Source organism: Equus caballus, chromosome 12, assembly GCF_041296265.1.
Source record: "Equus caballus isolate H_3958 breed thoroughbred chromosome 12, TB-T2T, whole genome shotgun sequence".
Classification (NCBI taxonomy): domain Eukaryota; kingdom Metazoa; phylum Chordata; class Mammalia; order Perissodactyla; family Equidae; genus Equus; species Equus caballus.
Window position 1 is genome coordinate 44758857 of NC_091695.1, and position 26993 is coordinate 44785849.

General features: G+C 55.7%; 1 protein-coding gene across 3 annotated transcripts in view; it reads left to right on the top strand.

Annotated features, from left to right (window-relative positions):
- LRP5 (LDL receptor related protein 5) overlaps positions 1 to 26993 on the top strand; it is a 107588-nt gene that overhangs the window by 61014 nt on the left and 19581 nt on the right. For all 3 annotated transcript variants that reach the window (XM_070230237.1, XM_070230236.1, XM_023654608.2), the window contains exons 8-15: positions 7714 to 7930; positions 9864 to 10153; positions 12025 to 12251; positions 13549 to 13733; positions 17879 to 18202; positions 20030 to 20229; positions 24419 to 24627; positions 26226 to 26416. In XM_070230237.1, the coding sequence (XP_070086338.1) occupies positions 7714 to 7930; positions 9864 to 10153; positions 12025 to 12251; positions 13549 to 13733; positions 17879 to 18202; positions 20030 to 20229; positions 24419 to 24627; positions 26226 to 26416 (1843 nt within the window). The remainder of the gene's footprint in view (positions 1 to 7713; positions 7931 to 9863; positions 10154 to 12024; positions 12252 to 13548; positions 13734 to 17878; positions 18203 to 20029; positions 20230 to 24418; positions 24628 to 26225; positions 26417 to 26993) is intronic.

The window sequence follows — 26993 nt, forward strand, 5'->3', positions numbered from 1 at the left end:
TCATCACCACTATCTCGTTCCAGAACATTTTCATCACCCAAAACCCCGTACGCACTAAGGAGTCAGTCCCCACTCTCCCTCCCTCCCCCCGGCCCCTGGCAACCACTAACCCACTGTCTGTCTCTATGGATTTGCCTGTTCTGGACCTTTCATGTGCATGGAATCCTATAACATGTGGCCTTTTGTGTCTGGCTTCTTCACGTAGCATTGTGTTTTCCGGGTTCATCCATGTGGTAGCAGGTGTCGGTGCTTCACTCCTTTTTGTGGCTGAGTAATGTTCCACTGGATGGGTGGAGCACGTTTTGTTTATCCATTCATCTGTGGATGGACACTTGGGTTGTTTCCACCTTTTGGCTGTTGCAAATAGTGCTGCTGTGAACATTGGCGTACCAGGTTTTATTTAAGCACCTGTTTTTTTGTTTGTTTGTTTTGCAAGGCAAGATCCACCCTAAGCTAACATCTGTACCAGTCTTCCTCCTTTGTTCTTCCTTCTTCCTCCCAAAGCCCCAGGACATAGTTGTGTATCGTTGTAAGTTCTCTGGTTCTTCTGTGTGAGCCACCACCACAGCACGGCTGCTGACGGACGCGTGGTGTGGTTCCACGCCCGGGAACCGAGCTCAGGCCGCCAAAGTGGAGCACGCAGAACTTAACCACCAGACCATCAGGGCTGGCTCTGAGCGCCTGTTTTTAATTCTTTTGGGCATATTCCCAGGAGTGGCATTGACGAGTCAGATAGTAATGTTATGTTTAACGTATCGAGGGACCCTCAGACTGTTTTCCACATCTGCACCATTTTATATCCTCACTAGCAGCACGTCCTTGCCAACCCTTGTCATTTTCCATTTCTTTTTTGTTACTCCAGCCGTCCTAGTGGGCGTGCTGTGTGCCCCGTGGTTTTGATTCGCGTTTCCCGATGATGAACGATGTTGAGCCCCTCTTCACGTGCTTGTCCCACAGGAGTACTGTGAGGTATGGGGCAGAGTCCCCATTTGTGGGTGAGAACCGAGGTCTGGGGGACAGTAACTTGCTCAGGGTCACGTGGCCAGCAGGCGGTTTTGATCTTCCACTTTTAGAATCAATCCACAGACAGGGCCCTGAGACAGTGAGGCTCCCGTACAGAAGACAGACGTTATCCGCCGTGGGAATGGACAAGTAGGACCGACAAAAGTTAGGAGGAAGAAGGGTTGAGGGAGGGAGGAGCAGATTAGAGTTTCAAGGGTAACGGACAGAGGAGTGAAAATGGGAGGATGGGAGAGGGGTGTGGAGAAAGGACGGAATCGGTGCCCACAGGGTGCGCCATGGCCGACGCGGACAAACCAGGGCTGTGCACCATAAGCGCTGACCCGTCGATTTGGAGCTAATAATCACTGGGAGACCTGAAAAGAGAGCCCGGGGGGTTGGTGCTGGACACTCACGCTGCCCCCGGCCCCAGGAAGCCGCGGACGTAGATGGACACAGAGACCATTCTGTACGTGAACTTGGGGTGTCTTTTTGTCCCGAGACTGGGAGACGCCCTGGATGAGGTGCAGGTGCCTTCAGGTCATGACAGCATCTCGGAGTCTAGCCCAGAGCCCAGGACAGACCCCTCTGGCATTTTTTTTCCAGTGGTGAAATGCCCCAGGGTCCTGGTAGCTGACGTAGGGGTGAGCTGTTTGGAGGTGACCCGAGCGTGCTTGGGGACTTGCCCGTGTGTCCCTGCAGTGGACTCACGCCCCTCGCTCTTGGGTCTCAGGGTTTGCCACTGAGCTCTGTTCCAGCAGCTGGGGCCACCCTGGTAAATATGCCCAACAGATGCTCCTCTGACGTGCCCCTGGGGCGCCACCTGTTACACGAACCTCTGGATCAGGCCACCAGCTCAGGTGCAGCAGCCCCTACTGGGGGTCACGGGACTCTGAGGGCTTCAAGGGGAACAGCTGAGGGGCAAGGGGCTGTGTTTCCGTAATGGGGGTGCAGCCAGACTCCAGGCGGGGGGGATGGTCAGAGAAGGTGTGAATCAGGTCAGGACAGTGGCAGGACAGGCTTCTAAGAGGTTTGCCCAGAGACAACGACATGGCTGAGCCGGACGCAGAGGAGCCCGAGCGCCAGCCTTGGGCATATTTTGCCGACTTCCCTTTGGGGGGAAGAAAGGATTCCATTCGGCGTGGCCGTGCACGTGGCCTGGCTCTGAACGCAGAGCGAAGGCGCTGGGAGAAGGAACTGTATATGGCGAGGAACTGGCTTTCCTTTGAAGAGGGAACCCGGCTCCTGTGTCCCGCCCGCCGGTCCCCGAGAAGGACTTTCCGGGGCAGCTACGGCTGATCCCTTGATGAATTGGGAGGAGAACAAAGGTCTGGAAGTGAAACGGGGATTCATCTGGACGGTATTAGCGACACAGAGAGGGGACTTATGGAATGGAGTCCAGATCTTAGGCTGGTCCACGCCGTCCTCCAGGTGGGGCCTCCTGCTGGCCTTGTCTGTGACAGCCGTCCTGGACACCAGGTTCAGGCCAGTCCCTGGGTCAGCCCGATTGAAGCACACAGAGGGGACAGCCCCACAGCTGACCAGCTAGTTGCCACTGTAAGTGACAGGTGGGAGTCACAGGTGGCAGCCCTGAGTTCACCTCCCCTCCTGTACGGGGTGGTCCCATCCGGGTCAGTCCCAGCACACAAAGGTGGGTTGGAGCCGGCTGGTCTGGGGTGGGCTGAGGTCTGTGGATGCAGCCCCCACTCTCTCTGCACCCCCACAGCTGCCTCTGTGCCCTGTTTTTCCACTTGTTTGGACTGGAATTCCCCGGGACGCCTCCTTAACCTTCTTCCCAAGTCAGAGCCCTTGGGGTTGGCAGTTCCACCCTGTGTGTTCCCGTAGTCCGCACTCAGCCTTTCCTGGACTCCAGCTGCACCCTCAGGACCAGACCTCTGTGTTCCCACCCTCCGCCTGTGCACTCTCGCCCCCTCCGCCCTCCTCTCTGACCTGCCTCAGCTCTTAGGTCTTGTGCCGTAAGATTCAACTGCATTCGTAGGAGTAACTGGGACCCACCGTCCCCCTAAGCTGTCTCTAATGGTGGCCGCTCGAGCCCTGCACTTCTCTCCTCTCCCTCTGACCGTTCCTCTTGGCAGATCTTGGTGGGATGGACCTTCTAGAGGGGGAGACAGACGGGAAACAGGGCCCAGGACAGATGTGGCATGTCGGAGGCGGTCAGTGCTCTGGAGACGCCGAGCAGAGGGGTGGGGGCACCGGGGGCTGGGGGTCGTCGGACTCCCCTGACGGCGCCCCAGCTGCCTTCCAGCCACGGTCATTCTGACACCCGGCCTTCTCCTCTCACTTACTCTGTGGACTCTGCTTCCTTCTGTTTCTAGAATAGAGGGAGGAGTCATGCCCATTATTAACCCTGAAACAGGCAAAGTGTTTAAATAGCCCTGCACACACGTGAAGCAGGTGTGTTGGGATGCGCTTTCGGCCCTGCACACACATGAAACTGGCATGTCCATGGATGTTGGTTTCAGCCCTGCATGCATCCATGAAGCAGGCATGTCCATGGGTGTAGTTTCACCCCTGCATGCACACATGAAACAGGCATGTCTGTGGTGTTGGCCTGACCCCTGCATGTATGCCGTGATCAGGTGTGTGCATGGATGTTGTTTAGCTCTGCACACACGTGTAAAATGTCCATGGATATTGGTCTCAGCACTGCACGCACACTGAAGCAGGCATGTCCATAGATGGCGGTTTCAGCCCTGCGTGCACTCACACTATGATCAGGTGCGTCCATGGGTGCGCTTTCAGCCCTGCATGCATGCCGCAATCAGGCATGTCTGTGGATGATATGGTTTCAGCCCTGCACATGCGCCATCGTCAGGCCTGTTTGTGGATGCTGTGGTTTCAGCCGTTACTAAGTGGGAGCGATGCCTGGCCTGGCCCCCCTGGAGACTTGGGCTCTTGCTAGAGCCTCCTCCTCAGCTGTTTCCCTTCGGGCAGCTCTGACCCAAGGATGGGACAAGCAGCCATCTCGCAGGGCAGCCCCAAGTCCAGCCTGTTTGCCCTGTCTCTGTGGCAGGAAGTGTCGCCTGTGTATGGCTTGCTGTGTACTTGCTGGAGGCCCCAGGATCCCTGGGCCTCTGCGGCCCCCACAGTCTCACTTGGCCAGGACTGTGAAGAGCTGGTGTCCCCTGCAGCTGCCGTCTGCTGGCGGACATCCGCCGGGGCAGGCTCTCAGGAGGAGGACCCGGCGGGGACCCACACACCTGCGGGGCGGGGCTTAGGATCTTTGTTATTACATGGAACGGTTTTAGTTTTGGGTTCTGTGTCTGGGTGTGGTAAGTAGTCCATCAGAAAACAACTCTTTTTCCTTTAAACGCATGTTTTCAAAGGTCTTGGGCTCAGATCTCTGCACAACCAAGTCGTTGGAGACAGAGGACTCGGTATAAGGAAAGGACACCGCAGGCCACTTTCTGGGGTCCACTGTTTTTTGGGCCGCCATGCAGACCTCACAGCTGTGGGTCCTGCCCCCCAGAGCACAGCCGAGCGTGGGCTGCTTGGGGTCTGCCAACCCTTCCTTTTTACCGCACAGCTGTTGATCTGCAGGTCATGTGATGGGCTGGTCAGGGGACAGGTGTCTGCTCTGCTTGCCTCGTTTCTCTGCCCCCTGCCTCCCCCCAGACCCGGGCACGGAGCATGGCGTTGGCTGAGCACAGGAGGGCGAGGCCACAAGATCAGAGAGAGCACGGCTGGCGTGCAGGCTCCTTTGGCATCTGGCTTGACCATCTTGACCCAGCTTCTTGGAGACATCTACTTTCCTTTCCTGAATCGAGTGCATGGAAACTTCTAGAGCAGGAGTTCAAAACATAGCCCGTGGGCCAGATTGCCTCTTTTGGTACCAGTCTCAAACCCAGAGTGGTTTTTACACTGTCAAACGATTAAAAAAAAAATCCAAAGAATAATATTTCATGACATGTGCAAATTAGATGAAACTCAAATGTCACTGTCTACAAATACAGCTTATTTTTGTTTTTTGCACAAATAAAGTTTTATTGGAACACAGCCCTATTCGTTCTTTTTCGCGCTGCCTGCGGCTGCTTTCCCGCAGCAAGGACGATACAGCCTCAAAGTTGAAAATGTTCACAGTCTTTTGCAGAAACAGTTTACCGGCCCCTGTCCCAGAGGATCCCTCTCCTGCCTCCGACATCATTGGGTGTCCCAGATCTGATTCCGTGATTTCCGATGTCTGTTTTGATGCATTACCCGCCCAGGAGTCAGATGGGCACCTTCCCTGGGTCTCGTCTCCTCGTCCTCAGTGACAGGCTTGGCTCAGGGCCCCGGGAAAGATGGAGGTCCCCAAGCAGAGCGCACAGGGGACCTGGACTGTGGAAACGTGTGCTCCAGATTCAGGAAAGGCTGGCTCCGGCAGAGTTATTTTTACAGATGTGCTGGGTTGGGTCAAGGTGTGCTGAGAGCTGTCATTAAAAGGTCACTTGGGGATCATTTATTTTCTCAAGTGTTAGAGTCTTGATGTTCTTCCAAGCTGGAGAGTCTGTGAGCTGCTTCGCAGGTTCTGTCATTTGTGTGGAAAGTGACAGGGTGCGGCAGTGGCTTCTGAGTCCAAGGGAGGCCCTACCAGCCCAGAGCCGGGGTCCAGCACCTGCCACGGGCACGGGCAGCCCCAGCCCTGGGAGAGCAGCTCGTCATCCCTCCCGCTTTGTTCTGGGCCCCCAGGGAGTGGTGGGCGAAGGAGGAGATGAGGGTGCTGCCAGCCAGCACCCGTCACCCTCGTTGGCCCTGTCCCCTCTGAGGACTCGTTTTCGTCATTCCTAAGCCTGGAAAAATGCACTCCTTCACCTCGATTCCATAGAATACGTACTTCTTTCTGTCTGGAATTCAGTTATTAAAGAAAATTAAGAAAATATGAAATACAGAAGGAAGAGGAAAATCTCTCAAAGAGATGGCGTTGACATTTTGGTATATTAAAACTTGGCGTCCTGTTTTTCTAGATGTGGATGATTTTCCCTGTAGTGTTAACGTCCTGCATCTACGGTCCCGTGGAGCCCCAGCCCCAGTTATTCGGAGTCGAGGAAGGAGCAGCGGATGAGCCTCGAACGGGCTGTGGGTTCTTGGAGAACTTTCTCTTCTTCCGCCCTCAGCCCCTCTGCTGTGATCCGGGGGGAGACCCCTCCCGGGTGCCAGTTTTGTGCTGCGGGTTCTCCAAGGGGCTCAGTGTTCACCACGTGGGGTGTTGCCATCGCCTTTCTGTGCCTTCCTCTTGCGGGGCCAGAACGAGAAGCAGCCCCATAGACAGCTTTGGAGAGTTAATCCATTACCCACCATCGACTGCTACCTGGAGCGGCCAGGGTGGTGCCCAGAGTTGCCCAGAGAGATCACCACACCCCGAAGTCTACCCGCAGATGAGGCCGGCACCGCCCCAGCTCTGGTCCAGGGGCTGGTCTGATCCATTGTTCTCACCTGGGCTGCCCATTGGAACCACCTGGGGAGCTGCTCTCAGGATCCCATCCCCGGCCTGGGGCCTCCCCGTCCTGGGTTAATTGCCCCGAGTTGGAGCTCAGCCGTCGATCTTTGTTTGGTTAAGTTCCCTGGGTCCCTCAGTTACAGGTGGAGAAGCTGAGGTTTGTGGGGTGCAGGGCCTTGGCGTGGGGCAGAGCTGGGCTGCAGGGCCCAGAGCTGCCTGCCCCTCTCGGTTGGCCTAGAAGTTTTGTCATGCGCTGTCCAGCAACAGAGGACCACACTCTTTTTCTGCTTAACACGCATTCAGTCTGTCTTATGTGTTTGCCGCCTGCAAAACAGAGGGTTTTCTGACAAGCTGGAAATAGAATCTGGCTGCAGGAGGCCTGTCGAGACTTGCTGTTAATCCATCATGTCGCTTTCCTCCCAGCGGGAGAGCCTGGGTGTTGCTTTCTTATCGTCTTCCTTTAACATAAGCTTCTCCAGGATCATCTGTCATGACGATCCCCTCTTCTTCTGTTTCTCAGTGTGTTTCGGTGGGTTCCGGCGTTTTTACGTTTGACAGTATTTTTCTCCTCTGTGGTTTTTGTGGCTGATGCTTTTAATCAGCACTCACTCCTCAAGAAAAAGATTTAGCTCTTACCTCTCCGAGTGAACAGCCACTGGTGTGTCTGGGGTGGAAAGCATCTTATTGCTACAGGCTCAGACTTGAAACCAGAGGCATCCTCAGAGTTCATGTGGTCCTGACTGAGCAAGACGTTAGTCCACAGACGAGTGGGAGATCTTGGCCAGAGTCCGCGCAGTGGGTTGGTTGTTCAGCCTTTCGAAATTCAACTCCATGTCACCAGTGTGATGCGGGGCCTCCCCATGCTGCACCTGGGGCAGGCATTAGTAATCAATGCGCCTACCTGGTCTGAGACCCACACCTTGGTTCTCCAGGCAGCCACTGCTGGTCGACCAGTAAGGGAGGGGACACCTGTTTCTCTTGCCTGGTCCACAGCACCCTGCCCCTCTTAGCACAGCATCCATACCCAGGGAGGGGAGGCTGTGGGAAGGGCCCCTGAGCTGGCCCTGTCACTCATTTGTCATTCATCAGTGTCAAAATGTCATTCACCAGCTCCCCCGATGAGCTGTGGCACCAGCTTTGTCCAGTGGCCTAAGATGCAGATGGAGCTGAGACCCCTAGGAGTTGATTTGCAGGCAGCTCGAGCCTAGGGTTGGTTCAGGGTTGGCTCTCCTTGGCAGGGCCCCAGCCCATCCAGACCTGTGCCTGCCGTCCCACAGGTGATCAACGTCGACGGAACAAAGAGGCGGACGCTCCTGGAGGACAAGCTCCCGCACATTTTCGGGTTCACGCTGCTGGGGGACTTCATCTACTGGACCGACTGGCAACGGCGTAGCATCGAGCGTGTGCACAAGGTCAAGGCGAGCCGGGACGTGATCATCGACCAGCTGCCCGACCTGATGGGGCTCAAGGCCGTGAACGTGGCCAAGGTCGTCGGTGAGTCCAGTTAGCCTCCAGCCACGGGTCAGCCGCGCCAGCTGGCTCAAGGAAGAAGCAGCGGGCTTGTGGCTGCCCCTCAGTCCCTGGGCAGCCCAGTTTGGGGCCAAAGCTGCGGCATAGGAGTTCAGCTGGGGTACCCCACTCGGGGGATGGGCAAGACAGGGGATGTGATGACATCTGATTAAGAACAGGTGGCAATGGGGCGGTAGTTGCAGATCCTGGCTTGTAGTGACCAGGCAGCGGTTGTGGACCAGCACTGCTGGCAGTCATTGTTCTAATGATGGGTACTGTCTGATGCCTGCTGTGCCAGGCTCTGGCCAGGCGCCTTAGTGCCTGCAGCAGCCGTAGACACTAGTTCCACTCTTATGGCGTCGCTCCATTTCCACGGGGAGAAGGAGGCAGAGCCAGCCGTGCAGCTCACGGGTGGCCCAGCTCAGGACTTGTACCTGGGGCTGCCTTGATCTCATGGCGGGGCTGAGCTGAGAGCAGTGTCCACTGTGGCCAGGCTGGACCCTCGGCCACACGCCTTTTCTATGAAAGCCAGGATCTGCAGGAAGCACACGTAACACAGTGATGCACCTCTTCGTGGAAAGGATTCCAAATGCAGGTCAGCGAGCTACACTGGGGAGAGCAGCGTCCAGGTGTTGGGGGGGGGACGGGATGTGGGGGGGCTGGGACTGTGGGATCCATCGGGGCAGGGGCTCTGTTCCCAGCTGGGGCCCCAGTGCCTAGTACAGCACCTGCACATTGGAGGTGCTCGGCCAACCTTTGTTGAAAGAATGAATGAATGAATGGCCAGCGAGGACTCAGTGCTTGCCCTCAAGTGCCTTACCCTTAGCTAGCTCTTAGAGACCCACCCTCCTTAGTTAGCTCTACTGCAAGGATATGGCTACAGCTGGGATGTTAGGGTATGCCTGGCCTTAAAATCCAGGGGTCGTAATTTGAGCTTGGAATTTAGGGAGCAGGTGGGGGGCAGGGCTCACCCGGCAGAAGGGCCAGCTGAGCAGAGGCCCGGAGGTGAGGCAGTGTGGGACGATCCGGGAGCAGCTCTTGCTTCTGTGTCACTGGGAAGGTCACATCCTGCACTCCTGGTACAAAGATGACAGAATTGACAGACTGTGTTTTTGTAGCCGCCTTTTAAAACGCATTCGTTATCCACAGTGGAAGGTGAGGCCCCCTGTGAGTGATTGTTTAAAAAACAAAAAATAAAACCCCAGAGATAAGAAAAAAGACATAGCCATGGGGTTTGGTTTAAGGTCGAGAAATTGGGCTCCCCTCTCTCCATCCCCCTCCCTCCCCCGCCCCCTCAATCCTCTCTCTCTCGCTCTCGCTCTCTCTTGCTCGCTTTCTCTCTCTCTGTCTCAGGAGTTACTGAGGGAGACGGGGGAAAGGATTCTTTTTTTAGTTGAAATCCTTAACACGAAATTAAAGCCAGTCTTAACAGCACTCCAGGAGGTGAATGAGATTAACGGGCCGGCCAAAAATAAGTGAACATGCTAAGTCGCATCTGCTGTATGAAATAGAGGCGCCTTGGGCCATCCTGGGTGAGCCTGACGTTTCCGGGTCGCCGAGAGGGTCCGTGAACGGCAGGAACCGTCTGGGTGGGCTCTCGGGCTCCAGCCAGTCAGCAGGCCAGGAGGCCAGGCTCCGTGAGGGGCCACTTGTCCCGTCCTTGCCTCTTGGCATTCTCCCGGGTTCCTGTGCAGACAGAGCCGGTTAGAACGTGCTGGGATGCCCCGATTCCTGAGCCAGCCGTTGTTACCGCTGTTACTGCCCCTTCCCCATACCAGGGGAGGACCTTGGTTCCCATCGTCTCCGCCTAATGTCCCCATCTGACATCTGGCGGAAATAAAGCCGCGCATGGCTGTGGATTGATGGCACCCGTCTCTGCCGGGTTGCTAGCCTTTAGACCCTGCGTGTCTCCTTCCAGGGACCAACCCGTGCGCGGACGGGAACGGGGGGTGCAGCCACTTGTGCTTCTTCACCCCCCACGCCACCAAGTGCGGCTGCCCCATCGGCCTGGAGCTGCTGAGTGACATGAAGACCTGCATCGTCCCCGAGGCCTTCCTTGTGTTCACCAGCAGAGCCGCCATCCACAGGATCTCCCTGGAGACCAACAACAACGACGTGGCCATCCCGCTCACGGGCGTCAAGGAGGCCTCCGCGCTGGACTTCGACGTGTCCAACAACCACATCTACTGGACGGACGTCAGCCTGAAGGTACGGTCTGCTCCGTGTCCCACGCGCGCAGCTTTCCTGCGAATGTCTTGCCTGGAATGGTACCGCCTCAAAGGCTTTTAAAATTTTTTTTTAAAGGACTGAAATATTTATTGTAACTCGATTCGGCCAATAAAATATTAGGGAACCTATTTTAATAAACCAGCATGAATGATTACAGTGAACAGATCCAGTAGACACACACGTGGACTTTTCTAGAACGATTGTGTCCCCATCAAATGTTGTTATAAATCGACACTGTCTTCGGGTTCAAGCCCACCCACCCCCTCCCCGCTGCCCTCATTCTTTGCAGACTTTTTCTTCATTCATGGTGCAAATATAAACGTCCTGGATAAATACAGGGAAAGGCTTTGTCGTCTTCTAAAGCAGGGTTTGGCAAACTGGTCTGTGGGCCAGCCGTCTGCTTTTGTAAATAAAGTTTCATTGGAACAGGTGACGCCCATTTGTTTATGGATTGTCTGCCGCTGCTCTGGAGACACTGGGTTAAGTTATCCTGACAGATCCGTGTGCCCTGCGATGCCAAAAATCTGTGCTGTCTGCCCCTTGACCGAAAAAGTTTCCTGAGCCTTGTTCTAAAGTCTCAGACAACTGGAACAGTTTGATCATCTATCTTTTATTCTCCCATTTATAGGACATGTCTCTTAAAGATGATTCTGATTTGAAAAGCCACAAGGCTTCATGGTAGAAAAAGGGAAATAGAAAAGTACAAAGAAGAAAAGAATCACTCATAACCCCACCAGTCCCAGTCCGCCATTGCTGAGATGTCAGGGTATTTCCTTCAAGCTTTTTCCCTATGTTAGTATTTCTCATAATCACAGTCACATGCTACAGAGAATGTTATATTCTGGGTTTTTTTCACTTAACATTATAAGTGGTATTTTATTAACCTATTACAAAGTCTTTAACATAGTTCTTTAAATGTGTAGAAGATTCTACTGTACAGATATTCCTTATTCTGCTTAACCGTTCTCTTATTTAAATGTTCTGGTTGCTGCCAGCTTTTCCCAACTCTCACCAGTACCACAGGAATGACATCTCTGTGTGTAAAGCCGTTATCGTATTTTCAGTGGCTCCTCATCTTTTGTATTCTTATCAGTTCCTTGGGATAAAATTTCAGGAGGAATGTTACTGGGTGAAAGTTTACAGCTTTGTTTTTTTGTTTTTTTTTAAGATTGGCACCTGAGCTAACAACTATTGCCAATCTTTTTTTTTTCCTTTTTGCTTTTTCTTCCCAAATCCCCCTAGTTGTATATTTCAGTTGTGGGTCCTTCTACTTGTGGCATGTGGGATGCTGCCTCAGCGTGGCCTGATGAGTGGTGCCATGTCCCCTGGGCCGCCAAAGCGGAGCGTGCGAACTTACCTGCTTGGCCACGGGGCCGGCCCCGATACCGCTATTTTTAAGGCTCATGAGATATATATAAATATAGCCAAACTGTGTTTTTCTGAAAAGGTTGTATTTTGCTGCGGTTCAAATGCTCCTTTAAAAACCCTCAGATGTTGGGGCTGGCCCCGTGGCCGAGTGGTTAAGTTCGCGCGCTCCGCTGCAAGCGGCCAAGTGTTTCGTTGGTTCGAATCCTGGGCGCGGACATGGCACTGCTCATCAAACCACGCTGAGGCAGCATCCCACATGCCACAACTAGAAGGACCCACAGCGGAGAATATACAACTGTGTACTGGGGGGCTTTGGGGAGAAAAAGGAAAAAATAAAATCTTTAAAAAAAAAAACAAACCCTCAGATGTTGGTGGTCTGGCCCCAGATGGGGTCAGCAGTGGCTCCAGGTGGCCAAGCCTCTCATAGTCAGACGTCTGCAGAAACTGGAGTGCCTGACCCTTTCCTCCTCTCCCTCTCCCAGACCATCAGCCGGGCCTTCATGAACGGGAGCTCCGTCGAGCACGTCATCGAGTTTGGCCTCGACTACCCGGAGGGCATGGCAGTCGACTGGATGGGCAAGAACCTCTACTGGGCGGACACCGGGACCAACAGGATCGAAGTGGCCCGGCTGGACGGGCAGTTCCGGCAGGTCCTCGTGTGGAGGGACCTGGACAACCCGAGGTCGCTGGCCCTGGACCCCACCAAAGGGTAAGGGCTGTTTCTGTCCAGCGCACGTCCCCTCGACCTCTCTGTGTTAGCCAGCATGGTGATGACCCGCGGCCGAGGCAGGTGGCTGCCTGGTGGCACTCTGTGACTAGCACGGTGCTGACCGCCACTAGCCCTGAGGTGGCCAGGGCAGGCGGGACCTTTGGAGGTGGCCCCATTCATTTCACAGAGGGGAAACTGAGGCCCAGAGTGCAAAGAATGGCACCTGTCATATCAGGCCTTTGCACTGGGTGCTTCACGCGGGTTGTCTCATCTGGGCGTCTGGTGGCCTCAGGGGGTGGGTATCTTTGTCTTGGATTATACAGATGCTGAGACTGAGGCTCAGAGAGGCTGAGTGACTTACCGAGGTCACGTGACCGGTTATAGCAGGGCTGGGCCAGGAAGTCCTGTCCTGGGCTCCTTCCCTCGCCCTATGTCCCCAGGCTCTGCCATCTCAGAGCGGTTTGAGGTCCTCAGATTCTAGCCTTCTTGTAGGTGGCTTAAGACCCGCCTTGCAAGGGCCCAAGGGGTGAGAGCGGGGTCTCCCTCTGCCCTGGAGTTTTCTGTGCCACCGACACACTGCTCACCCCATAAAGCATGGGTGATGTGTAGGGAGCACCCCAAACCGTACCTGTTGCATGACTGTTGGGGAAGGAAAGGTTTCAGGATGGCAGGACAGGGAGAAAGGGCTCCAGGTTTTAGCGAAAGTGCAGGTGAAACGTCCACAGCTCTGGAAGGAGGATGCGAGTTTCCTTTCCTGGAACCACTGCGGAAGAAACCGGCGAGCCAGCAGAGCCGTGTTCGCAGCCTGGCCCTGCCGTGCCTGCCTGCCTGCCTCGGGGCCTGGCTCTCTGTCCTCTTTGAGTAAAGGGACCAAACCCCTCGACTTGCCCACGTTCATGCTCGTCCCCACCCCCGCGGCCACCCCGGCATCCTGTCCAGCCTAGTTAGCATTTGTGCCTGACAGAGGTAGCCCGGCCCACATGTTCTAGTACGCGGTCACCTTGTCTGTGTGCCCAGTTTGTGTCTGTAAACGGGGCGTCATCATTTACTGTGCAGGGGAGCTGCTGCGGGAATTCAGGAGGCAGGAGGCGGCATGGTGACAGCCCCTGGAGGGATGTTGGGGTTGCGGGGGGCTCAAGGGTCTCGCCCCTTCCCTGCTTCCCGGAGGGATGTCACTGATGCGCTTTCTCTGGGATGGGAGCGCCAAGCTGAGGAGACGGCGGCCGTTGTGTCCCTGACCCTGCGGTGAGAGTGGGCACCCCTGAGCCCAGCCCGCCCCGCTCCCCGTGTCTTCCAGCTACATCTACTGGACCGAGTGGGGCGGCAAGCCCAGGATCGTGCGGGCCTTCATGGACGGGACCAACTGCATGACGCTGGTGGACAAGGTGGGCCGGGCCAATGACCTCACCATCGACTACGCCGACCAGCGTCTCTACTGGACCGACCTGGACACCAACATGATCGAGTCGTCCAACATGCTGGGTGAGGGCCGAGCGGGGCCCAGTGGGTGGAGGGCGTTGGCCCTGCAGGGCTGGAGCTTCCCTGGGCTGGGGCATTGGCCACCTCTCAGCCCGCTGCTGCATGGTGCCCTCTGACCCGCACGTCCCGCAGGAGGTGTGGACACACCCTGAGTGCTCATCCACCCTCGACCTCCCCTGGGGCTTGTCCCTTTCCGCTCCTGAGAGCCGGGTCCCAGCTCAGCCCTGCTCCAGGACTCACAATTTGACCCTACCCGCCATGGCGTAGGTTTTCATTGATGGGGAAACTGAGGCCCAGGGAGGTCACAGGACCTACCTAAGGTCACAGAGCCTCGCTCAGACCCCAGGGCCACGCTCTCAATCTGCATCCGACCCTCATCACCTACTAGGTGCTACACATTGTTCTGGGCCCACTCACAGGCCACACCCAGCACCCTGGGATTAGATTAGAAAAAAAAGTCACTTCAAGTCACCCAGCACGAGAGACAGGATTTGAACCCAGAAGACACAACTCTGGACTCTGGACTGCTGGAGGGCGGTGGCTATGTTAACCCTCTCGGGTGACACACTAGGTGATGGGGCCACCCTGTGCAGTGGACAGAATTTGGCTTCCTTCCTCCTCGTCGCTGCTGCCCCCTGTGCTGGGCGTGGTTGTGCCCATTTTACAGATGGGGAAACTGAGGCATAGGTGAGCCGAAGGGCTTATCTAGAAGGCCCGCATCCTAGTTTCCACTTGGGGTGGCTGCCCCCACCCTGCACACTGACTGTCCCGGTTTATGAGGCCAAGGGCAAGGTATGACTGTGTCTTGGAGACGCCACCCCAGCCCCGCGGTGAATTACGTACGAGAGGCCACCGCCAGTTGAGAAACCGTGTGCCCGAAATCAGTGAGCTCATACACCCCTCCCCCAGAGTGAGGACACGCTCGGACGAAAACCAGCGAGAGCCCCAGACGCTCGCACGACCCTGCAGACTGAGGGTAGCCACGTGCATCGGACCTGCCTGTCACTCTGCCCTGGCATGTTTCTCCTTAATGCCTGGACACTCACCAAGCCCTGGATTGATAATGTGTGAGGCCCCGGGTGCGTGAAGGATAGGTAGCAGTGCCGGACGTGGGTAGAGCCCAGTGTGGAGCACGAACTGGGGCCTTGCCGCTTACCAGCTGTGTGACCTTAGCCAAGTTACTTAACCTCTCTGTGCTTCAAGTCCCTAATATTACCTTCCTCATATAGCAGCTGTGGTGAGAATTAAATGACAGAATATGGGGGAAAGCGCTTCACCAAGCCTGGCACACAGTAAGTGCCCACTGAGCCTTTAGCTACAATGACAGTTGTTGGAAAACCATCCACTCCCAGGCCAGGGCCCGGGAGGGGGTTGGAGGGTGGGTTTGATGGAGGCAGTCAGGGTGCATTGTTATGTAATAACTTTGTTTTTTCCTAACAATAGAATAATCAACTTAGAAAACTTCTGAAAATGCAGAAAAATAGGAAGAAACATTATAATTATGCAGAATTTCACCACTCAGCGATAACCAATATTCATGTGTTGGCCTATTTCTTTCCAGTCCCGGAATGTTTTTTGTTGATTTTTAAGTTAAATATTCTTAACTGTTAATATCTTGGTTTTTTTTCACTTTTGAGAAATAGTTTGTAAAACGTCGTTTCAGATCAGACCGTGTATCATCTTCATCCCGCTTTCTCTCAGTCCCGTGTGGGACGAGCGTGCTTGCGTGTCGTGAACATGTTTGCAGTGCCACCATTTTTACTGAAAAGCAGAGCGTACGTGCAGGAGTGTTCCCACAACACAGTTTGACAAGGGAAGATCTGGAGAGCCACACTCGCCGGGGGGGTGGGGACACAGAGAACTCCAGTGTCACCTGCACACGCGCTCTCTCCTTCCCCTGTGGCTCAGCTCCCGTTGGCACCTCTTTCGCTGCATCCTGTCCCCCTGGGCTCTGAGCCGGCGTGTTCGCCATCGCACCCCCAGCAGGCATGCACAGGTGTGCTCAGCGCACGGCTGCTCTGTCGTATGGTCAGACCACGGTTCGTCTCACAAGTCCTCCCCTGCTTGGCACCAGCGTTCCAAGTGCCAGTGCTGGGTGGCATGCCTGTTTTGGAGTGATTTCCCTAGGATTGATCTGGGGGTGTCAGAAATCAGCACCAGCTTGTATGAGTGTCCTGGGGCTGCTGTAACAAAGGACCACAAACCTAACGGCTTAAAATCAGACATATTTCTTCTCTTACGGTTCTGGAGGCCAGAAGTCCCACATGCGGGTCTCACGTGGCTGAAGTCAGGCTGTTGGCTCCTTCCTTCTGGAGGGCCCAGGGGAGAATCCGTCCCCTCGCCTTTTCCATCTGCTAGAGGCCGCCTGCATCCCTTGGCTTGCGGCCCCTTCCTCCGTCTGTCTTCAAAGCCAGCCCTCTGCCCATCTCTCTCTTACTCTCCTCTCCCTCTTATACGGACCTTTGTGTTTATACTGATTCTACCTGGGTGAGCCAGGTTCATCTCCCATCTCAGAATCCATAACTTAGTCACACTTGCAAAGTCCCTTTTGCTGTGTTAGGTAATCTATGGACAAGTTCTTGAGATCAGGATGTGGACATCTTTGGGGGGTGTTATTCTGCACGTAGTTTTCACTGAGCGCTTATGGTGTGCTTGCATTATGGCCATTTGTGATGCGGGGTCGGTGAGCCGAGGAGTCGAAAGAAAGATTTCTTAGACTCATAAGATCTGGCAGTAGTGCTCTTTTATTTAGAGAATAGAATAGCATGGGGACAGGACCCGTGGGCAGTCAGTCTGCTGCATGGGGACAGGCCCATGGGCAGTCAGAGCTCCTGCTGCTGCCCTGAGTTGAGGGTTAGGGCTAATTTTATAAGGCATGGGTACGTGACTTATTTTTACTGGTAAAAGAAAAGATGATGTAAAAAGTCATTAAATGATTTCAGTGCAGATGGGGTCTGGTTATTGTGCAGTCATATAACTTTAGATACGAATCTGGTCATATAGATTGGCATGTAGGTGAGGATGCCCTGGGCTTCTCTCCCTGGGGCAGTCCTAATTCATACCATAAAAAAATCCACCGGGTCATATAGTTTGGCATGTCGGCCAGGTCACCTTGGGCTTCTCTAGCTGGGGCAGCCTTAATCCACATCAATTTGCATACACGGTCTCACTGAATATTTCTCACGGTGATATCGCAAATCTCATGCACCACTTCATCACGGTTTCACGGTTAAGCATCGTGGATGCCCACACGGGCACTCTTAAGAAGACCCATTTTGCAGATGGGGAAACTGAGGGTGGAGAAGCTTGCACAGCTTTCCCGAGGTCACGTGCTGATCAGGGGAGGAGCGGGGGTCCAGGCGGTCTCCAGCCTGCCTCCAGCCACGGTGGCGCACGACCTCCCCAGACTGCTGGGCTGAAGAGGCTGAAGATTGTTTTTAAAGTTGCATTTTAAGGTTTTTGCTGACGTATAACACATATGTAGTAAAGTCCAAACACTGTAAGCGGAGAAGTTGGAGAATCGTTACACACACGTGCTCGTCCATACACAGAAGTGTCAACGTAACCCACGTAGCTCCCAGGCGGATCAAGGCAAGGTTTCCAGCCCCTTGCGCCTCCTCCCAGTCGATCCCACCGGCCTCCTCAGGGGCTGTTGCTGCCCTGACTTCTATCTCCATGTACCAGTTTTGCTGTTCTAGAACTTTCTATCAGTGTCATCATACAGCATGTGCTCTTTAACGTCTGGCTTCTTTCACTCAGTCTGATAACTCTGACATTCGCCCGCGTTGTCGTCGTTTTTTATCGCTGTGTCATTGCCATTTTAGGAAGACCCACCGTTGTCCTATCCATTCTCCTATGGACGGATGTTTGAGTTGTTTTTGGCTCACGGCAATTACGCACAGTGGCCGCCGTGCACGTTCTCGTCTGTGTTGTTTGGGTGGACGCTGTGTGCATTTCCCTCGCTCTGTGGGCGTGGTGTTGCCCGATTGCAGGGTAGCTGGACGTCTGGCTTCGGTCGATCCTGCCCGTTCTCCAAAGTGGCCGAACGCTCTGTGGCTCTGATCAGGTTTCCAGGCTGCAGGTTGAAGCGGTTGGCCCCATGGGGCGCCCTTGCTGTGGCCGTGACTGTGCCGTGTGTCCCCGTGCAGGCCAGGAGCGGGTTGTGATCGCCGACGACCTCCCGCACCCCTTCGGCCTGACGCAGTACAGCGATTACATCTACTGGACCGATTGGAACCTGCACAGCATCGAGAGGGCCGACAAGACCAATGGCCGCAACCGCACCCTCATCCAGGGCCACCTGGACTTCGTCATGGACATCCTGGTGTTCCACTCCTCCCGCCAGGACGGCCTCAACGACTGCATGCACAACAACGGGCAGTGTGGCCAGCTGTGCCTCGCCATCCCTGGTGGCCACCGCTGCAGCTGCGCCTCACATTACACCCTGGACCCCAGTAGCCGCAACTGTAGCCGTAAGTGCCTCGCCTTCCCCCTGCCTCTCACCCCGACACGGGATCAGGCTGGCTCTTGTTGGGGGGGACGGTGGAAAGGAGCTTCTTATCTGGGGATGCCTTGGTGCACTTGGACGGTTGGGCAGGCTGTGCACTGCACATGCTGTATAATGCTCCCTGGTAGCCCAGGTTAAGTGGAGGACCTGTTGCTTCATCAAGACACAAGTAGATGGGGCAAGCCTTCAGCTAGAACGTTCCATGGGAGGATATTTGAATGTGAAAACTGGTCACTGGGAGAGAGCACTCACTTAAAGAGCCAGGGCATTGTTCTAAGTGCCTTTTTTTTTTTTTTGGAGGATGATTAGCCCTGAGCTAACATCTGCCACCAACCCTCCCCTCTTTTTGCTGAGGAAGGCTGGCCCTGAGCTAAACACCTGTGCCCACCTTCCTCTACTTTACGTGTGGGACGCCTGCTTGACAAGCGGTGTGTAGGTCCACACCTCGGATCTGAACTAGCAAACCGTGGGCTGCCAAAGCGGAGTGTGTGAACTTAATCGCTGCGCCACTGGTCTCTCCCCCTCTAAGTGCTTTTTTAATAGAGTAGGGAGTATCACTGTCCCCATTTTGCAGATGAGGAACCTGAGGCACAGAGATGCGTAGTAACCCGCCCCAGGTCACACAGCTGCTAAGGTTCCAACCAGGTTTGAATGGAGGCAGGCTGGCTCCCGCCGGCCTGCTCTTGACCCCTTGCCGTGTGGCCTCATGCCCAGTTGAGTAATCCTCACACTGACCTCTGCCTTGCTAGGCCTGTTTGCTCTCATTTCCACAAGAAAGGTCAAGTTCAGAGAGCCTGGGAACTTCCTGCCCCTGGGCCCCCCGGGGAGAACAGGTGTGTCCATCGGCTGGCTTTTCTCCTGTGACGTTGGCAGAGAGCCGTCATACCTCGGCCTCTGCGCAGCCCTGACAGTGATGAGCCGTCTGTCATCCGGGCCTCGTCTGAGCCTCGCCCAGCCCTGGGCATTAGGAGGGCTGGTCTTCTGCATCCCGGTCGTGCACGTGAGGAACTTGAGATTTCCATGGGCTGAGGGGCTTGTTTGAGGCCCTGAGCTGTACGTGATGGGCCTGGGGCCACAGGCTGGGCCACCCCACTCTTGGGCTCCCTTTGGTCCTGTTGTCCCCGCCCCCTGACGGCCGTAACCTTGAGGGGTTGAGCGCAGGTGCAGGTAACCCACCAGCCGGAGGGATGCTGTGACTTGAGTCTCGCTCCAGCGGCTGGCAGACCTGGGGCCATCCTTGGCTTCACGCCACCCAGCTGTAACTCTAACAGCGGTTGCAACCAGGGGCCTCCTGCGCGTTCTGAGTGACACAGTTTCTGAACCCAGGCAGCTTTGCTCACTGACGCCCCCGAGGAGGGTCCCCTCCCGGTGTCACTGTTTACTTCGCCGGCGTTCGGCAGTTCAGCTGGGCACATGTGAGCGTATGGCAGATTACACAGGCCCCCCGAGCTCCGAGTACATCTGTGGGTGGGAGTCTGAGCTCACCAGCGTACCTTCCTTCTGTCTTGTCTTGATAATTTAGAAATAAATCCATGTCTGTTTTAAAAATTAACACATGCACTCATTAAACACTGGAACAATGGAGACACATCTACAAGGAGAATAGCATTCCCCATAGTCCACCCCCAAGAAATGGCTTTATGTCCTTCCCGCCTCTTTTCCGTGCACATCTAGTGGGTCCATCTAAAGATCCACTTTTTGCCATAAAGTGGAATGCGCCCGTCCCTCCAGCTCCCTCTTCAGCGCCCGGATGCTGACCTGTGGCCCCCCCCATCTCTTTCCCTCCCTCTAGCACCCACCACCTTCTTGCTGTTCAGCCAGAAATGTGCCATCAGCCGGATGATCCCCGACGACCAGCACAGCCCGGATCTCATCCTGCCCCTGCACGGACTGAGGAATGTCAAGGCCATTGACTATGACCCACTGGACAAGTTCATCTATTGGGTGGACGGGCGCCAGAACATCAAGCGAGCCAAGGACGACGGGACCCAGGCAAGTGCGCCTGTGGGGGGCGTGGGGGCGCTTCCATGGGGAGCTCACCCTGCGGTTTCCAGGCTGCTGCCCCCTTTTCTTAGCAGAGGGGGTGCCGCCAGAGCACGCTTTGGGGTAAACGATGATCTGGGCTCTGGTTCTGTCCTTGCAGGTCTGATCCCGAGCAGTGGGAACCCCTTAGACTGGGATCACAGAGAACCTGGATTTTACGGTTGTTTGAGCAGAGGCGGGAGGGAGGACCCCCAAGGATTTCTTTTCTTTCCACAGTGGTTTTGTGCACGGATCGTTGCTATTGGTAATTCTAGATTTTTCCTTCATTTCATAGGAATTGTGTAGTCAGCTCTGCTATAGTGCACTACACATGTTCCTAAAAATTACCACGCTGTGCAAAACCGCACAGTGCAAACCGCAGGGCTTATGGGAAGAGGGGGCCAGGCGGCCGGTGCTCAGACTCTGTCAGTGACACGTTAGGAGAAAAGGAAGGAACCTAGGAACGCAGAGCCGCTTTCGGCATGTTAAATGGTCCGAGGAGTGTGGCGCTTTACCTCGAGAAGACCCGAGGTTGGCTGAGGACGTGGGCATCGGAAGGTTGTGGCTTGTGGGTTTCTGAGAAACGGTGGAAGGAGGATTGTCTGCAATGGGATGGAAGGTCGTGACCCCAGTGTGGCGGGTGCGTCTGATGGCACTGGGGAGGACGACGGAGGAGGTGGACGTGTGTGTCCCTGCGAGGCCAGCCCGGGGCAGTTCTCTGCTCTCACCAGGTGCTTCTCACGGAGGAAACCGCAGCAGCAGAGGCGAAATCCGTGTCGTGCTCTGATTGTCGCGATACGTCCCTGCTTCAGAACAAATACGTGTTTTCAAAATGCGCGTTCCAGCAGAACTGACTGCTTTTCCAAGTCAGGTTCCTGAGACCTACTCCAGAAAGGACATTCTTGCCGCGGCCTCGGGCACTCCCGGCATCTCCATGTGGCCGGGAGCTGGGACCGGTGTTCCATTCGCATGGAAGTCGGGACGTGCCCGGCCCGTCACTCCAGTTCCAAAGGCTCCTTTCACAGAAACCACAGAACCAGACGGTCTCTTTCTCGGGCGAGTGGTCGGGGCAGGAGCTGTGTCCTCTGGGAAACCGTGATACTGTTAGAACAGGGATGCAGAGACATGCCCGTGGGGGAGACTTTTCAGCTGATTTTCGTGTCTTGTAAAGTCGATTTGGCTCTTCCTACCCTGGGCTGGGCGCTGGTGCTGTCTGTGTGGGCTGGGCATCGCTTTCCACGGAAGACTTCATCCCGGCAACGGCGATGTGAGGTTAACAAGGCGTCCTTTGAGGTCTGTGTCCTGGGTTGATGGTAGCGGGCCGTGTCTGGGCAGCTGTGATCATCTCTCTGTGGGAGCAGAGCCTGGCGGGGATGGTGGAAATGGATTCCTTTCATCCCGCTCTGCTCCACGCAGGTGACCGTCATTCCAAGTCCTTTGGAGAACGGGAAGTGCTAATTGACGGGCGGTGGCTTCCCTGCTGAGAGAGCTACTGGGTGCAAATTGCCTTAAAGTCTCGTGGGAGAGGCAAAAGGGGCAGAAAGACTTTGAAGAAAAAGACCTTTCGGAACAGCTTCTGGGTTTCCACTTAACTCAGAAAACATCCCCGCGCCCCTTGCCAAGCCCCACCCTCTGGTGGCTGTGCCTTTGAATCTTATCAGGGACGCCATCCCCACCCCCAAGAAGGATGTCTTAAATTATTATCTGCTTGTCTCAGTTATTTTTTTCTATTTAATTTTTTGGGTTTTTTTTAATTGTGGTAAATATACATAAAATGCACGCTTTTAACCATTTTTAACTGTACGCCTTAGTGGCGTTAAGTACATTCATATTGTTGTGCAGCCATCATCACCATCCATCTCCAGAACTTTCTCATCTTCCCAAACTGAAACTGTCCCCAGGAAACACAGACTCCTCACGCTCTCTCCTCCCTCGGTCCCTGGCTCCCGTCATTCTCCCGTCTGTCTCCGTGAATTTGACTCCTTTAGGGACCGCCTGGAAGTGGAGCCACACAGTGTTTGTCCTTTAGTGTCTGGCTTATTTCTCTCAGCCTAATGCCCTCCAGGTTCATCCGTGTCATAGCAGGTGTCAGAATTTCCTTCCTCTTTAGGGCAGAGTAATATTCCACCGTGTGCACACAGCACATTTTGCTTCTCCGTCTATCCACTGATGGACTCTTGTGTTGCATCCATCTTTGTGCCGTGGTGAATACGCTGCTGGGGACATCCCCACTTGCTCAGTACCCCTTTGTCCCGGTGAGGAGAGTGGGGTGTTGGCTGTGGTGTTGAATAGGATCCTCCTAAGAAATTCTGCATTGGCATGCGTGTTGTTACTCACATCACAGTTGGAGTTCGTGGGGGCTGCCCGGCGGTGTAGTGGTTAAGTTCACGTGCTCTGCTTCAGTGGCCCGGGGTTCGTGGTTTTGGATCCTGGGCATGGACCTACACACTGCTCATCAAGCCATGGTGTGGCGGCGTCCCACATACAAAACGGAGGAAGATTGGCACAGGTGTCAGCTCGGCAACCATCTTCCTCTCCCCCCGCAAAAGAAAAAAAAACCTCAACATAAAATTGGAGTTCGGGTTTTGTAGAATTGGCCAGCCGGGAAAGTTTGTCTCCTTGTTTTTGTCTGCCCGGGGAGGGGCGGGGCCGCCTGTCGCTCCACACCATGTGCGTTTTTCAGCTGGTCATTCTGATGACTATGCCAGAATCTGGTTTGTGCCCGGCTACACACACCCACCCCCGACAGGGGTCCCGATTCCGGCCGGGGGTCCCCGAAATCTTGCTTTACTCCCAGCGCGACAGCTGCACGGGCTGTGGTCTGTGGCCAGAGAGCTCTGTGGCTTTAGGGAAAGGAATGTGCTCCATTGGAGCTGACGCTTGGCTCTCAGGGCCTGAAGCTCTCGGGGATGTGGATATTGTTACCTGCAGACATGAGTAACACTTGTCCAGCTGGCCAGGAGGGCTGGACCAGAGGCTGCTGTGTGTGTGTGTGGTGGGTAGGGGGTTGGGGGTCTTCTCCAGCTGGGTCCAAGAGGCTGGGCCTGGGAAAGAGGGCTTCCTTTTGGCTGCAAGCCCCCTCTCGTCTGCCGGGAGATTTCTCATTTTATTAACTGCTGACAAGAGGTAGATAAAGAAAGCCTGCAACGAGCTGTCATCAGAGCATCATCTTAAGATGATTCCCCTTCTCAGAGGAAGGAACTTGTGATCCACACCGTTGGGAGCGGCTGCCCAGGAGCTTGGGGAAGGCCCCTTTGTGCCAGATCAGGTCACCGGAGACCTGAATGCAGTCTTTCAGGGGAACCCAGAGGGACCAGGAGCACCAGGGAATCAGGCTTCTTTTCTGTGGGGGACAACGCTGGGCTCTCCCCTTCTCCTGCATCAGTTTGTGAAGCAGGGTCCCTTTGAAGGGATTCTCTCTGAGCGGCTCCGAAAGCCAGGGCTTGTCCTTGAGATGCAGCAGTTGGCGTGGAGTCAGACAGAGCTCCCAGGAGACTCTCCCGGGGTGGAGACCCACAAAATGTGAGAGGGAAAACTGCCGCCGAGAGATGCGGCGGGCCCCTGTGCTCCCAAATGCACTGCGGGCCATTCCCGTGCCCTCTCCTGGCCCTTACCTGGCCCTCCCTGACCCTGTACCCTCTCCTGGCCTTGTACCCTTGGCCCTGCACCCTCCCCTGGCCATGTGCCCCTGGCCTCTCTCCCTCGGGAAGAGGGTTGTGAGAGTGAACCTCTGTCCTGTACCCCTCTATCCTTAAATTTAAAAAACAATAAGATTTAGGGTCTTAACACAAAAGCATGGGTCCAAGAAAACGAGAAAGAGAGCGACGACGTCTTGGGCAGGGCCCGTGGTCCTGGGGTGACTGCCCAGCCGTCAGGTGGTCCTTCTGTGTGCAGCACGACCTGGAGAGCACGAGGCCGCCAGTGTGGGTGGCGGACAGCAGGCTGCTGAAGGCACTGATGGGTGGGCCTGAGATCTGGGTTCATGGGCATGAGCTCTTCTGGAATCACTGTTTCACTCTCAAGTGGGCGGGTGCACAAGAGCTGGTTTAAAAGGAAAGGTCCCCAAACAGGGTGGAACTTTGACTGTGGGGCCACCCACACCAAGGCCTGTGTCCCCTTCCGTGTCTGTAGCGGGTTCTCTTTTCTTACTCTTTTGCAGCCTTTCGTTTTGACCTCTCCTGGCCAAAGCCAGAGCCCAGACCGGCAGCCCCACGATCTCAGCATCGACATCTACAGCCGGACGCTCTTCTGGACCTGCGAGGCCACCAACACCATCAACGTCCACCGGCTGAACGGGGAGGCCATGGGCGTGGTGCTCCGTGGGGACCGCGACAAGCCGAGGGCCATCGTCGTCAACGCTGAGCGAGGGTGCGAGGCTGAAGTGGCGTTGGGCACCGTGGGGTGGGGTGCTGCACCGTGCCGGGCGGCCCTCCCTGAGGCTCAGCCTCTGGGGCTGGGAGGCATTCCACCCCCGACCTTCCAGTCAACCAGAAGCTCCACAGCGTCCTGCCATGGCAGCCAGAGCAGGGCGTGGAGCGCTGACTCATTCACAGTCACAGCAGAGAGGCAGAGACACAGAGGGGTGGCCTTAACGGGAAGCGAGCACAGGGAGAGCATGGGGTTGGGGTGGGGGCAGTTGCTGAGAGACAGAGAAAGGGTGTAAATTCTAATTCATAGGTTTTGTGCCATCCCCATCAAACTTGAACCCTATACAAAATCCCTTCCATAGCATGCCAGGTGGTGGCTGGGTATTCATGTGCACATAGTCCACTATGGGGAGCTCACTACCTTCCTGGGCTCAGCCTCGACTCCTGGGAGCCTCTTCCTTCTGTGAAGGTCCCTGACGCTCTCCCGTCGGCCCTCAGGTTCTCTGATAGATGGGAGGGCAGCCAGGACACGTTGACAGCCTTGGAGGGTCCCTAAGGGCGCCCCTGGCGTGGGAGGGGGGCTCAGAAAGGAAGCCGAGCCCCCGAAGGCTTGAGAGCAGGAGGCAGGAGCCGGTGGCCATCTTCAAGGACCTGCAGGGCTGACGTGCAAGTTGGGAATCAGACTTTGGGGGCCCTGCTTGTGGAGCTCATGCCCAGGGACAGCTAGAACCAGCACAAGTCCTGGGCCTGGGCAGCCCCGAGTTCCAATCCTGACACCATCACTTACTGCCTGTATGACCTTAGGCAGGTGATCTGACCTCTTGGGGACTCAGTTTCCTCGTCTGAAAAAGTGAGGATGACATCCCAGCTCCTACAGTGCAGGAGGCTCGGCGAGCGGGAGCCCTGGTTATGTCAGGGGGCGCTTCGGGGCCCGAATGAGTTGCCCCCGAAGCTGGCCTGCACAGAAGCAGGGACTTCTTAGCATCTGTGGGGGGTCGGGGGTGAGGACGAGTCCCTGGGGCTGCCCAGCGAATGACCATACCCTGAGGGGCTCAAAACAGCAGATGTTTGTTCTCTCCCAGCTCCAGAGGCTGGAGTCCAGAGCCAAGTGAGGAGGGCTGCGCTCCCTGCACAGGCTCTGGGGAGGACCCTTCCTGCCTCTCACAGCTTCTGGGGACCCCGGTGTTCACAGCACTCCATTTTCTGCCTCCATTGTCACACTGCCTTCTTCTCTGTGTGGCTTCTTCTCTCTCTTTTAAGGACACTTTCATTGGATTTAGGGCCCACCTTAACCCAGTGTGGCTTCATCTTGATCCTTAATTACATCTGCAAAGACCCTGTTTCCAAATAAGGTCAAATTCTGAGGTTCTGGTTGGATGTGAATTCTTGGGGGACACTGTTTAACCCAGGACAGGGCGTGACCTTTCAACCTCCGGGGCCGGCCCCGAGAGGCCAGGGCCGTGTGACAGGTGACTTTCGAAAGCCCCGTTGGATGCCTGCAGAGTCAGGGGCTGGTCTTCCTGGTGCTTCGTAGGCGACCCCCTGGCTCAGGAGCTGGCGGGACGTGGCACGCACCCCTCACCCGCTCCCCTCCCACAGGTACCTGTACTTCACCAACATGCAGGACCGAGCCGCCAAGATCGAGCGCGCAGCCCTGGACGGCACCGAGCGTGAGGTCCTCTTCACCACAGGCCTCATCCGCCCCGTGGCCCTCGTGGTGGACAACGCGCTGGGCAAGCTCTTCTGGGTGGACGCAGACCTAAAGCGCATCGAAAGCTGTGACCTGTCAGGTAGGCGCCCTGGGGCCTCCTCGGTGGTCGAGTCCCCCGGCAGCTCTCCCCGGCTGAATTTCCCGGGGACGCCCAGTCTTCCTTGTCATCACTGATGGCGGGGGCAGCGGCCACGTTTGTCAGGGACCCACTGTGAGTGGGCACTGTTCTGGGGTTTTATGTACACCACACGTAGTCCTACCTGCGAGTTCCAGGATGTAGGTCCCAAATGGTCCCCGAGGGGCAAAGGCAGGAGAGCAGGCTCAGAGAGGGTGAGCGAGATATCCAGGATTCCACAGCGTGGGGTGGAGCAGGAGTCTGACCCCTCTGCTTCCGGTGCCCATGCTCGCGGCTGCTCTGCCATGGCCACCTTAGACCAGGAGGCCGCTGGGCTGGACAAGAGCGGGAGTCTGTGCCTTCTTCCTTGTTATGGGATGCGGTGGGGGGAGGGGAGGCACTGTGCTTGTAGGGGGCTAGTGACTGGGGTCCCCAGTGGGCACTTATGACCCTGCTCCCAAGGCCAGTGCAACTAGGAGCAGGACTGTCCGAGGGCTGATACCAGATCTGCTCCAGCCAGGGCGCGGAACCCCCAGGCTCC